Source organism: Aptenodytes patagonicus, chromosome 3, assembly GCF_965638725.1.
Source record: "Aptenodytes patagonicus chromosome 3, bAptPat1.pri.cur, whole genome shotgun sequence".
NCBI lineage: Eukaryota > Metazoa > Chordata > Aves > Sphenisciformes > Spheniscidae > Aptenodytes > Aptenodytes patagonicus.
In genome coordinates, this window is record NC_134951.1 from 114,323,677 (window position 1) to 114,337,631 (window position 13,955).

Consider the following 13,955-nt stretch of genomic DNA (forward strand, 5'->3'; position numbering starts at 1 on the left):
CTTATGCTCTGCCTATTTCTTTTTATCCTCCCAATGAAAATGTCAAATATAGAATCCAGCATAAGCATTGGACCACTCCACCGATATACAGCCAGTGATCGTACAGCAACCTCTGTAGGTGCTTTCTGCTTCAAGGTATGAACTGATCATAAATTCAGGAAGAGAAGAATGTAGCACTAACTGTAGACTTTTTTCTACCCTAATGGAAGCAAAGCTGGTTTAAATAATAAAAAAAAAGCTTTAGATAGCATGTAATATGCTCTCAATATGCTCTGCTGTGCAAATATTCTCATCCCCTTCTGATAATATGTGGGTTTATTGATTAACTATATGATTAACCACCGTAACACAGGGACTTGAAAGCTCCATGGGTCTTCATTTTGTTAGCTTACTTTATCCTCTCCGCAGCCTGTCTTTCTTAGATTAAGGTCAGTCCTCCAGTATAAACACCTGAGCAAGAACTGTAATTGTTTGCAGGTTTCAATGTAGTTTCAACTTTAAGTGTGAAAGCATAAAAAAAATCCTAATTGCAGCTGTCAATAACAGTGTGGCAGCTACTGTTCACATCATTCGCAGCTTCTGTTGCAGGGAAGCACATCTGACTCACTTAGTATGGAACACAGAACTTGCTATTTCAAGCCAGCCACTGTTTTAGTGGTCAGACATCTACTCAGCCTTGACTTGATAGTCTAAAATAAATATCCTTGAGCAATTGTACAAAAACACCTATGTAGATAGCAAGTAGAAAACCCCACTTTTTATAGTTTGCAGATGCTCTACATAACATACCTCCAAACTGCTCTGACAATGGCTAAACTGGTTAGTGAAGCCAGAGAACAGATTTTAAAATACAAAACACCGTGTGCTCAAGCCTAGGTCTAAATTATTTTACCTGCAGTTTCCCTCTCTCTTAGAGAGCCCTTTGACAGATGGGTGCCAAATGATGGACCATCCCTGTCATCAATTATTTCAGTCGTCTCAGTTGCTCCTTTCTAAAACTGGCACCAATCTCCTGCTGAAACCTCTGGCATGCTAACACGTTAAACAATTCCTTTTAATTAGCTGAGTCACACATCCAAGTTTGCAAGCTTTCTTTGAGGAGCCTCCATTCTCAAGAGATGTTTCTTATATTGTCTCCACAGTGTAGAAACAGTCAGGCAGAAGGTACCAACTGGTCAAAATCTACATGCTGCTGTGGGCTGCTTCACTTGTATGCCAGCTAAGGATGGCTAATCATCAGGGGAGTAAAGTTTAGGAGTAGGAGAAAATTAGGAAAGTAACTGAGTCGGAGGCAGTTTCTCTTTATAACAAATACAACATGACCAAATTTGATTTCCTGATACCTTTTTATCACAGCATTAATTACAGGATGCAGGTAAAATGCTGATATCGCTATTTCTTCCACATAACTCTGCAGGATTGCAAGCAGAATTGGACCATGCAGCCTTTTTCACCTCCCTTCTTAAGCTGCCTTGTACTGCTGCTTTATTTTGTCAAATCAGAGGTATAGTCTACTGCCCAAATGGTTGCACCTGCCTGCTGGGATAGAGCTCTCTATTTCCCTGGGATACTGTAAGGGTGATTTCAAGCACTGCTGAGATGAGAAACCCAAAAGCAAGGAAGGGTGCTGTAAGAGAATGAGCAAGCTTTTCTTGGCATTTCTAGTTGTATTCCCAGTTCATATTCATGTTTCCCCTTAAAGTAGTTTGCTAAATCTTAAGAAGGATCCCTTCTATTCTGAGAACAAGTTATTTTTGTTTGCGTTACTTTCTCAAAGCAAGATCTCTAATGACTAAATGAAATCTTAGTGAATACTGAGGCTGGATTACAAAGCTTGACACTGGATTTTAAAACTGTTTTAAATCTGCAAGGAGTAAACTGCCTTAGGTCACTACTGAGTTGCTTCCCCTCTCTCACTTTGCAAGGCGATTAATAGTTAATACTTTTGACACAAATGAACCTAAGTTTCCCATCTGAACTTTCGACCTCTGATTTCTCATGGATTACCTCCAGAGCTGTAAGGCACAGCCATCTACATTTCTCACAGGCATTTCAGTATCTATAAAAAAAATGTCAAGAATACTTCTATCCAGCTCCTCTTCCAGGCAAAGATTATAAAGCAAAACAGCTAATAACCACAGCCTCCCCTGCAAAAACTCGGAGCATGCCAACTGCAGAGTGCTTGCAAATCTGCAAGGAGCAATGGACAAACCAAGCTGTAACTATCCTCTCATGAGATTTTGGCCTGTAAGTGAAAAAGTAGATGTGACAGCAAGAAGAGTAATGAAAACCCATGGTTTCTGATCCCTGCTCTGTTTCCACGTGGTAAGTACAAACCGAAATCCCTCACCGTAAGAGACTGCCAGCCCTCCCCTCTGCAACACCCTTGCTAAAGCAGATGCTAATCCAACCAGGAGCAAAACCCCAGCTCTTGTGCCATGCCACAGAGCTCCTGTTCACTGTGGAGCATAAGCTCTCACGGTCAGGAAACAAGCCACAAAGAAACCCATCATGGCAGCATGTGTCAGTGGCCAACCCTCAAAAAAAATAATAATACTAATAATTAAAAAATTCAGCCATGACAAAGAACAGAGATAATGGTTGTTGAAGGCGATATTTTTACCATCATCCTGAGTTTTCTTACCAAGTAACAGAGCTGGCTGCCACATGCCAGTGTCCCGACTTAAGAAACAGCTGTAGTGGAACAGAAACACACAGCAACAGAAGTGCTTGAGGCTTATCAGGCTCCCGTTTTCTCTCCAAACTTTCACCAGCATGTTATTAAACATCTAAAAGGCACTAAGAAAGGACACTAGGATAGCTCAGGAAAGCCATCAAGACCACGTAAGAGAAGGTGAAGAGCTCTAAAGGTACTGACGCCCCCCCCCCCTTTATGTCAAATGAAACCAGACCACATCTAGCACTCCCAGAATGAGCTCTTAAGTGAAAAAAGTACCTTGCAGGAGCTATGCTCAGCAAGAAGAAGTCTGTGCTTGTGTCCTCCTATACAGGGTCCCTAGACACCATGGCCATCTACGCTCAAGTTGCTACACTGATTTTAAAACCCTTTTGACTCATTGAGGCTTTTTGAAGAAACATAAAGTAAGCTTTTTCTGTTACAAACAGTGCATTTGCAACAACACCTGGAGCAGTAGTCTATTTCAGTCACCTGAATCACCCCACTGGGCACTCAGTGGAGAGGTGTGTAAGAAGGCACCTTTCTAGAGTCCCCCTTTGACCTTGAAGGAAAATCTGAGGTTTATGTGTCACTTAACAGCTCTTCAGCTAATGTAGCTGGCTTTAGTAACATTAACATTTGGTACATTCAAACCAACTCTGCAGAGTTTTCTTGGACAAATTCTCAAGCCATGCTGAAATCAGTCCCAGGTCTATACTGATTTAATGGGCCCAGAATTACCTCCCAAGGAACCAAAAGTTGGTGTAAGTGGGAAGAGAGTCAAGTCAAGAGATTCTAACTCCACTATTTTACGACACTGCCAGAAGAAAGGATTCACTCACTGTTTTCAGTCACACTAACATTGTAGTCAGCCTGTTTCAGAGAATACACACTCACGCTGAGGAACCCACAAGTTAGCATCCTCAACAAACCCTCGACAAGTTAACAAGGATCTGCTGCAAACAAATCCCATTTTACTAACAGGTGCTTTTTGGTGATATAAAACTCTACTTCTTTGCAGAAATAATTATGAACTGCTTTTGCTTAATCCCTAGAAGGCAGACCTTAACTGTGTAATCTAAAGAAAGAATCAAAGCAAAATTAAACAAAATTAGCAGTGTATGCCTGGAGCATGGTTCACTCAGGATTTAGATGACCTAAATCACAGATGGATTATTTTTCCTTTTAGTTGTGAGAATGATTTAAACTTTTACTGACCTTCTGTGGTTAATTCAGACATTTTTCTCAAGTTTTCACTGCAGTCTACTTATTCAGTGAGCGTAACAACCCCTCCTTCTGAACAAAACATAACTTCTGCCCTAGGAAAACTGTGGGATAGTAACCACGGATATATGGTGGTGTGTAAAATCGGGATGGGGTATATTTTTCCAACTAGTGACATATCCTTGTATCCTCCCTCCAAACTTGCCACTCCACTTATTAATCAAAGGGTTTATCCAGGACTACTCCTTTCACTTTTGCTTCAGGTCCTAATGATGTCAGATGGCTGTGGGTGTAGGCAAGGGGTGATATAACTTGCTTTAAAAAAAATTAAAATGAAAACAATCATTTGCACAGTTACATACTCACCATTGCGTAAGCTCTTTTGCTCGCCTGTGCTACTGACACAGAAAACATCTGTCTTACAGTACTGCTCATGTTACTTCATGGAAAACAAAGAGAAGCTTTAAGATAGATAAAACTCTTCCTTGAGTAATGCAGTACGGTATCTTTATGTGGTTTACTCTCTCCAACTGCAGTCGTGCTGCTTGTCTGATAGAGGAGGGTAGCTTTCTGAATGTTTATCAGAGTCCTTTCTGTAATGCCTTCGTGATTTCAGAAAGAAAACATTAAGTTGCTTCTAAGCACAAACCTTTGGAAAGCTCCCGCAGTACAAATACAAGCGCTTGTCACCAAGTTGTTTGGGGCAGACAAGTTGCACTACACGTTTCGACAACGCTAAAGCAAGCTGTAAAGAAAGCTTAGGCTTTATGCTTCAAATTACTGTCACAGCACCAAGGAAGCTTGTTTAAAATTTAGTCTGTGCTTTGCATTATAACGTACCATATCATTTCTTAACAGAGATCTTAAAATGAGCACAATCAGAGTAACGAAGAGGAGCTCCAAGATGTAATTAAGCGAGTTTCGGAGGACAGGCTGTGCTTTCCAAACAGCTGGTGTAAGTCTCCCGAGCAACTCCCTACAAACCCGACCCTTGGCTTGCCAAGCAGCAGTTTGTTTTGAGAGTCAGCAACAAGGCTGCTGCTTGTAACCATTCCCTCTCCCTACTTACAGTTCGGTGGCATTGGCAGGGATGTCCCAGGGAACCTGGACCACCTTGCTCTCCTGACAAATGAAGACCCTGCCCGCGCAGCGGCAGGCGTGGTGCTGGCATCCCGAGCAGCCCGCCAGGAAAACCAGCAAACAGGCGAGGACTGGAGACATCTCTGCCTTCACATTTGTGCCCGTCTCCTTCATCTCAAAGGGAGAAATGCATAGACCTCCCAGCCCAACTCCCTGAATGGAAGATCCGCCCCAAAAGCTGGGACGAACCACGTGGCTCTTGGGGGATGACTTCTCAGCAAGTTTTGGTTCATGGCCCCAGATCTTTTATGACCTTAGAGTAGGGATGGAAAGAAGCAATGATGATTTTCCATGACAAAAGTATTTTATATTTTAAGTGGTGTTGAAATCACGGGCCCCAGTCGAACTAACCAGGGTGCTTTTGACGCACCGGGTATCTGCACTGGGAAAAGGTCCTTCCTTCTCAGCTACTCTATTTTGCATGTCTTCTTTGGTAAGACCAAGGGACAACAAAGCATTTTTACTTTCTACAGCCCAGGGAATTTTGTCCCTGAAGGAGAGGCACTATTTATGCTCCCCTTCATGGATCCAAGAGCCCCTGCTTTTGTGTTGCTCCTAGGCAAAAAAAAATGTGTTATTTCTGTATTTTATAGGCTATATAATCTATTTGATAGGTTAAAAGCTATACAGTCCTAAAGTCAGAGCTAAATAACATGCCTTTATTTTCAACTGTGATTATTTTTCATGCGCTTGCTGATTCATCTGCTCTTTTCCTTGGCACCTTTATAGGAACCCGAACAGGAAAAAATGCCACATTCCTCACGGTCCCTGGGGACTGGTAAGCTAGTTTCATCAGCTGGAAAAAAAACCCAGAAATATACAGAATGGCTACTTGTGACACAACAGAAGGAAAACAGCTTCAAGAATACCATCATAAGGCCTGGACATTAAATCCTGTCTTTGAGTCCTTATTTTTTTTGTTTACTTTTTGACTGAGCTAAAATGTCTTTCTTGTTACAAATATTAATCCTTGGGGAAGTGACCTTGCTAACTCTTTCCTAGCACTCAGTCATGCTGCACCAGACTATCATCTGGAACCAGGGTTTGTCTACAAGACACTTGAAATGAGAATTTTGAGATACAAAGGTGGTGGGTTTTGTTGGTTTTGGGTTTTTGCTGGGGTTTTTTTGTTTGTTTGTTTCTATGGTTTTTTTCCCCCTTTTAAACTGTAAATAGCTGTTTCAGACACACAGAGCTTTTAAGTCACGTGCATTTTAAGTGAGTGCTGGAGCTGGATTGCCATGGGTAATTCTGCTGAACTTGACTCACATTCAATCCTTCACATTGCTCGGAAGGATTTTAATCTTGTTAAAAGCAGCTGTTAGGTTGTTTTTTGTTTTTTTTTAATAGGTTTTTTTTTTCTTCTCACATACTCAAAAGGCATAAGCAAACATAATGAAACACAAGACAGCATCTTTTCTCCGAAGTGTGCCGGCCGAAATATTCTACCATTCTCACCTTTAAAATAAGCATCAAAATGTAGATGTTTCTGAAAGGAGCTAATTATGCTTTTCAAAACTAATCCAGCTGATTCTTTGTTACCCGAAGAGTTACCCTAATTTTACCAAATCTCACCAAATATTTGTTATTTTTCCCCACTCACTTAAACTTACTCAAATGAGAACACGGATATTTACATAAAAAAGGTAAAAAAGAATCGTGACAATCTCTTTCAAACAATAGTAATGAATTGTAAGAGTATTCATTTAGCTGTATGTGTAAAACAGACCCCATTTTGCTAAGGCGTTATGTAAGTTTCATGAGAATGACAGTGACTTCCAGAAAAAAGGTTTTCTAAAATATTAGTGACTTTTCCCTCCTATATATATATTTTTTCATTCCTTTGAAAGATCTTAGACCTACAAGATCTTCTGAAATGAGTACAACCTTTACTTTCCTTCATACTCAATGGGATGAAAACTGCAGAAGTAGGTCGAAGAAATTCCCATATAGTAAAAAATTGCTATAGTCCACTGCAAGTTGGACTAACTAGACACTTCAGGATTTAAACAAATGCTAGGAAGACAACTCATTTGAGGCTTTCCTGTTCTTGTCTTTTCAATAGCAAGTCTCTAGTTTCTACAGCTGTAGACTGAAAGTAGGTTGAACCCCCCAAAAAAACCAAAAGGTGAAGACTGAGGAATATATAGGGCACAAAAACATTTGGTTACAAAGGAATGTAAGTCATATCTCTTCATCCTGAAATATATCAATATAAATGGTCATGTTATACTGATGAAATGGATAGTAATATTTATGACAAGGTTTAAAAAGTGGTAACATTCTCTGAATGTCAAAATAATTTGCACCAATATGAAGACATTGCAATTTGATTAACCTTGGGTTTCATATATCAAACTACAAAATTTGTTTCAGAAGATAGTAACAATTCTTCTCTATGCAAAAGTCAGGAGATTAAAAAATATCACTAGGGCTACAAGAGATCTTTCCAATTATTAGTGACTTTCAAAACTATACCAAGTGTGGTTTATTTTAACACAACTAGTAAAACATAGATGTTTTAAAACCTCAGGTCAGGCCCAGCAGCAAATCATGAGCATAAGGAAGACAAAGAGGGAGGTTGGCTCCTTCCCGTTTTTGTTTGGTGAGGCCATTTTATCAGTACAGTACACATTGCTCTGCTTTCATTTATAACAGTTTAGAGTGAGATGCCGATTATTAAATAATACAAAACCCCCAAACCCCAAGATTCTCTTGAAATACTATGGAGATAAGACTTTTAAGGAAATATCCAGTTATCTTTAAATTCGATAAAATCAGACTAGTATGTAAAAATGGAACTGACATTTCATTCGTATTAGAGCAAACACTAATTCAGGACCACACTAAAACTATTTGAGGATAAATGGAGATTCAGAAGGATTTCCAAGTTGTTTTACATATATGATCTAAGGTCTTGAAGAATAGACTCTGTTGTCTATTAATTTTGTGAACTGGGAATCTCTCTCCTGATTTCTGTTCATGACTGCCAAATGACACACAGCCACATCACTAGAGTGTCCTGGATGGATTAATCACTTGATGATCCTCTCAACAGCTGTGTTACCAGTTGAGGAACACAACTGTCTCCTCTCAGGAAGAAAATCTGTTTAAAGGAGGGGAAAAAAATGCCAAGATACCTTCTGGCCTCTTTCTGGGAGGTTGTACTCGCAAGCCCTTGAGCACCAGGTTGGAGCTACCACCATGCCTGAAAACCCAAAAGACCTGTTGCAGGGGATCCATGAGAGCTACTTAAAGCTAGTCATAAATATGCCTTATGTCGTTGTGCCATCACAGGGTTTCATACTTCTTCCTCAGTAGCTTGTTCAAAGCAATGCAGGGTGCAAACTCATGCCTCCATAGACCTGCAGCAGCTAGGCACTCTGCCACCTTCAGAGCATCACATGCTAGGAGTAAGGAGCTGTCTCGTGGAGATGGCTGACTGTGATGCACTGTCATTGAGATACATACTGTTGGAAGTATAAATGCAGAGATGATGGTGCTTTCAGATATTTATAAGAGCCTTATCTTTGCGTCCCTTCGCAGAAGAACTATACTCCAGCTGGCAAATTGGTCTTGAGAGTGTAAACTGTTTTCCTTAGCAAGGAAACAGAAATTTCCCCAAATTGAAGCACTGTAGCAACAGACATGCAATTAAGTGAATTATGACAGAAACTCAACGATGATATTATAGATTATGTAATTAGATGGCTTCTGGGATAGACAGTTAATTTAAGGTTATATGGTCACCAAGGGATCTTTTTTAAGACAGTAGTAAAGGAGTCTGGTTCATAGGACCAACCTCTAAAGTTGCCATTGACGTCTAAAATTAGCATTGGTCTAATTCTGCAAGCACTGAGCAGGAGGAACTGAGGGGCTTTGCAGATCCCATCCTCTGATCAAGCAGCGGTGCCTGTTCCGGGCCACGCTGTCGCCTGGGTTGATGGGGTTACAGCGGAAAGTAAAATGAATCACCCCAGCTCTCTCCCTCTTGCCCTCACTAAACTTGCTCCAAATATACCGAAATGACTCTAAGCCCTTCCACTGCAGTGCAGACATGGTCAGCTCAGCATCTAAATCCAGCTGTCGGAGGTGTGGGACCAGCTCTTTTTCGTGAGGCAGGAAGCTCACGGGGTGCTGGAGTGTATCAACCTACGGGCAAGCAAGTTCGCAGCAGTTTCTGCTTGTGTTTCTCTCTTTTGAAACACAACATGACAGCTAATTAAGTAAATACTCTTTCTGCTGATGTTTCCCAGCCTCATAATAGTGTTTAATTACCGAATGCCGCTGTAACACTGGCTTTGCTTAACCATAAGTGTTCTATAAAAATGTGTAGGCAAATAAATCACCTATATGAACAGATGACATACAAACCACATCCAAAAGAAGTTTATCCTTCAAAGAGTGGAGATTTCTTGCTCTTTTGATTATTTCCAGCACATAGGTTCTCCCTATGGGTTTACAGGCAGCAATAGCATCTATTGTCCTGACTACCATTCTATGATCAGACAAAGGTGTTTTCTATCCAGAAAAGCTTGCAATGTGAGACATAACAGATAGACACCTAAGAGGAAATTAATAAGAGGGAGTTTGACACATCATCGTTTTACCTTTTGTGAATGACCAACTTGGGTTTTAAAACAACAGATCACTGAGGCCAACAGACCATTTACCTGATAAAAATATAATGTTTTCGGCTTCTTTTCAGAAATAGTCTTTCTGAACAGATTTTTTATTTTAGCTTCATCTTTTTCCATGAATACGGATTATTTTTGAATACATTTGAATGGCCAGACATCATCTGTGCCCTTAGTGTTGAAAGCATAAAACGTTAAACTAGCCTAATAAAAGCAGTAGCTTATTGCTCTCTCAGTTCTTTTAGCACAGCTGCTCGCATGCAACCTTAACTCTAAAGAGTGAAATGGAGATGGTAAATTAGCCACCAGAGGGAGTGCATTCACTCGAGAAGAGGAAACATACTGGTATAAGGAAAGGATTAGAAATTGTATGGAATTATGCTCATGCAGATTTCCCGTGACTGTCTGGTTTTTGACTTCAAAACTTGGCTGTCATTAGTTCCCTTATTTAATAACACGTCTGCAGACCGCAGAGCAGCACGCCGCATGGCATTGTGTTTAATGCAGCAATAACTGACCGCACTGTGTCTCTTGCTTTCCTCCCTCCACGCCACCCCCTCCTTAAAACCTAATTAACATCTGATGTAAATGGCCCTGCCTATCTGTTTAACTAGGGAAGGACACTGTTTGGCGCAGAAGGGCCTCGGGCACTTCTAACATTTTTGCTGACACTTCTCAGCAGTGAGCATGTGCTTGTGTTACGATCTGGGGGAGCAGGGGAATTATGACTTTCTCTATTTCACTCTGACCCAATACTTTTATGGCTGACAAGCTCCCACCCAGCCCTTTCTCTATATGATTTTTCAGAGGCAATCTGAGGATATAAGCACCTCATGTATTTTTGGACCATGGGAGACATATGCAAGAGACAACACTGAAGTCAGACAATAGTCTTTGCCACCCCATCTAGTACTGCTCCCCAGGTTTGGGTCTGCTTATCCCCAGTTGATAATAAAAGACGCAGCCCATCTGTTAGGTTTCTATCACATGTCTGTAGGACAGTTATAGAAGTACTTTTTCTTTGCACTGTCCGTGAGTGGGTTTGACTAGACCAAAATAATGCACAAGAGACACTGAAGCCTGCCTACAATCGCACTTTGCATCATATATTCTTCCCCGATGCCTTTCCCAGCCAGCAAAGCGTATCTGAAGGCCAGAGATGTGAGGCAAGAGAAACCTTGCCTAACTGTAGTGTCAAGTAGACCTGCCTACGGACAACAATAACCATACATTGTTCACGTTAGCAGCAGTAGACCCTCATGAAATCCAACAGGGACGAATGCAAAGCCCCAAACCTGGGGAGGACGAACCCCCTGCAGCGATCCAGGCTGGGCACTGCCTGGCCAGGGAGCAGCTCTGCCAGTAGAATGAGAGAAGTGATTATTTCCCTTTACTCAGCACTTGTTAGACCACATCAACAGTACTGCATCCAGTCTGGGACCCCCAGTAGAAGAAAGATGTCATATAACTGGCAGGAGTTCAGAGAAGGCCACCAAGATGGTCAGGACAGGAGCTCTTGCCCTGTGAGCTGAAGCTGCAAGACCAGGGCTTGTTCAGCCTGGGGAAGGAATGACCTGTGGGGACCTAACAGCAGTCCCAAGTGCCTACGAGGAGGTGATCAAAAGATGGACCCAGGCTCATTGCAGAGGTGCGGGGTGGGAGAACAAGAGGCAACGGAACAAGAGACATTCAGACTGGCTACAAGGAGATAATTTTTCACCTTGAGGACAGTTAAGCAGTGGCACAGGTTGCTAGAGAGGTTGTGCTGTCTCCTTCCATGGAGGTTTAAAAGACCAGACTGAATAAGCCCCTGAGTAACCCAGTCTGACCTCACAGCTGACCTCACTTTGAGAAGGAGGTGGGACCAGAGACCTCCCAAGGTCCCTTTTCCACCTGAATTCTTTTGTGATTCTACTTATGGCTCAGAAAAAAATCTCCCTAGGATGTTTAAAATAGAGACTGACTATTCATGCTTTTCCTCAAACCTACACTGTCAGTTTTTTTTGCGGATGGTTACAATGTACTACTCAGCTAATAGTCTTTAATCCATAAATAAATGAGAAATGTTCGTCAGCATGAAAAAATAGGCTGGCAATGCTTCCTGTCCATCATTTCCAAGTTCATGAGCCTGCCATCCGGGAAGCTATGCAGTTTAGCAGCAAACCTAAACTTCTCACGCATTAAAATTCAAGAGGCCATTAATACTTTCAAGTACAATTTATTATGAAATAAAATGAATTAAAGAAACTTTACCCTAATGATGCCTCCACAACATGTCATGTAGTTAGCATCTCCTATTAAAGAAAGAGAGCAGCCTGGCAGAGTATACATGAGGAATTTCAAGGATTGAAGTATGGAGATATCTGTAAAGAGAAAACTTGCTTAACTCCTCTAGTACTTACAAACTGCCCATAGACAGTGCTAGCAACCCGTTGTTTGGCCAGAGCAACTAAGTTTGCTGATATTCATTCAGATTGGATGAGCATTTCAGGCATTGAAATATATTAAAGAGGTCTGAAAAGGAAATATCTTTGCAGCATACCATAGGTCACTTAACTTTCTACTTCTTATGTCTTTATTTTCAAGGTACTCTGCAATGCGTAAAACTGTAGCTTCTCTTTTCTTGACCTCATGCAGTTTAGGAGGAACCATCTCCGCATGAGAAAAGGAAGAGCTCAGCCCTGATTGATACATGAAAGACACTAAATATCCTTCCGGGAAATTAATTTCATTCTGACACTTAATAAAAAAAAAAGAAAAAAAAAAAAGGATAGGTAAGAATGACAAATTAACATTTGTTAAGGCCTCTAAAGAAGATGCAAATGACTAACTAATCCCTGTAGCAGATTGAAGAAAAAGGAGAAAAAAAATGAAAGCATTGTGCAATTAGTGCAGGTTATTAATATTGATAGAGGAAGGCTAAAAAAGTGACCCAATTACTTTGCAAGAGTTACAGTGTGTTGTATACTTCTTACCTTCCTGACAGGTAGGCTAAATAAGCTGCCTGAGGTGGTAACTAGGAACCAAAGAGTCACCGAGTCCTTTTTTAATGCTGTACATTGAGAATGAATATTGAACTTTTGTTTTAAAGCACCCTAGAAGGGCATCCAAGGTATTTCCTACTCTTGCTGAAGCTTTTACACCAAATTAAAAAAATTACTTTACTGCCTTCAGTGACTGAGGTGGAGCAACATTAAAACCTAAATATTGATCTGATCTCTGGCAGCCATTTTCCTCTTTCACTCTTCCCTGCTCTTCCCGCTGGGACTCCTCAGCTGCTGCTAAACAGTACTAGTTTCCATAAACAGATCCACTGAAGTTAATAAGATTATTTATGGAACAACATTCTGCCAAACATGACTAAAAAATTCAGAATCTGCCCCTGAGCATATAAAATAATGAAAAATGACACATGCACTTAAATGTAAGCAAATGAGCATTGAAAGGAAAGCTGGGCATGTCTAAGTCTTTATGCAACTGGAGTCCTGGCAAAATAAAAAAGGAGCAGCTTCCAGTTGCTTCAGAAATCTTGAATTGGTGCTATAGGACTGTCCAGTGATATATTCCTCCTTGGAATAGTTTTCCTTTGACACTTTTTCTGCCAGGAAGCAGGTTATTGCATGGAAGGTGACAGAGGAGCCTCCAATTCTTGATCTGCCTGCAAGTGCTCTCAGTGCACAGGGAGCAGGTCAGTCACAGCTCTCTGCAAAAGGAGGAGAAGAATAAGGTCCTGCCATTGCTCTTAAGGCAAAGAAAGAAGTGGCAGGTAGACTAATGAGATTCTCCAAATGATGAAAAGGAAGCTTCTCCCTCTGTCTTAGGTACTTTATAGTCCTCATTACCATGTTATCAAAGCACCTCGCAATTCTAATACCCATTTTTGTCCCCACTTCTATAACACAGAAAGACTTCTAGCATCATTTTACAGATGTTGCTGGTTAAACGTCAGGGAAACTACTGGCACATCCACAGTCTGGTGGTGGGTGGATCCACCAGGGTGCAGAGCAGAGATCCCTGGAGGCAGGCCCCAGGGAGGAGCAGGTCTGCACAACACAAGCGTGACCCCACAGTGATGTGCCCAAGCCAGGAAGCTGTGCTTCGGGGCCCTACACTGCAAACCCAGATGTAGGACTCCTGACCTCTCCCTTGCCCACCCACAGCCACGTGCCATCTGCACCGTGCTTCTCTGCACATCCATCTGTGACCTGGCAATGGAGAAGCAACGCTGCTGCCTGCGCCCTGGGGAACTCACTGGCATCCATTGGGGGAAGCCTGGG

The 13,955-nt window shown here is 41.5% G+C and overlaps 1 protein-coding gene across 1 annotated transcript in view; it reads right to left on the reverse strand.

Annotated features, from left to right (window-relative positions):
* FSHR (follicle stimulating hormone receptor) overlaps positions 1 to 5,155 on the reverse strand; it is a 91,703-nt gene extending 86,548 nt beyond the window's left edge. Inside the window, exon 1 of the mRNA XM_076334750.1 lies at positions 4,971 to 5,155. Within this exon, the coding sequence (XP_076190865.1) occupies positions 4,971 to 5,155 (185 nt within the window). The remainder of the gene's footprint in view (positions 1 to 4,970) is intronic.
* Positions 5,156 to 13,955: the final 8,800 nt, after the last annotated feature.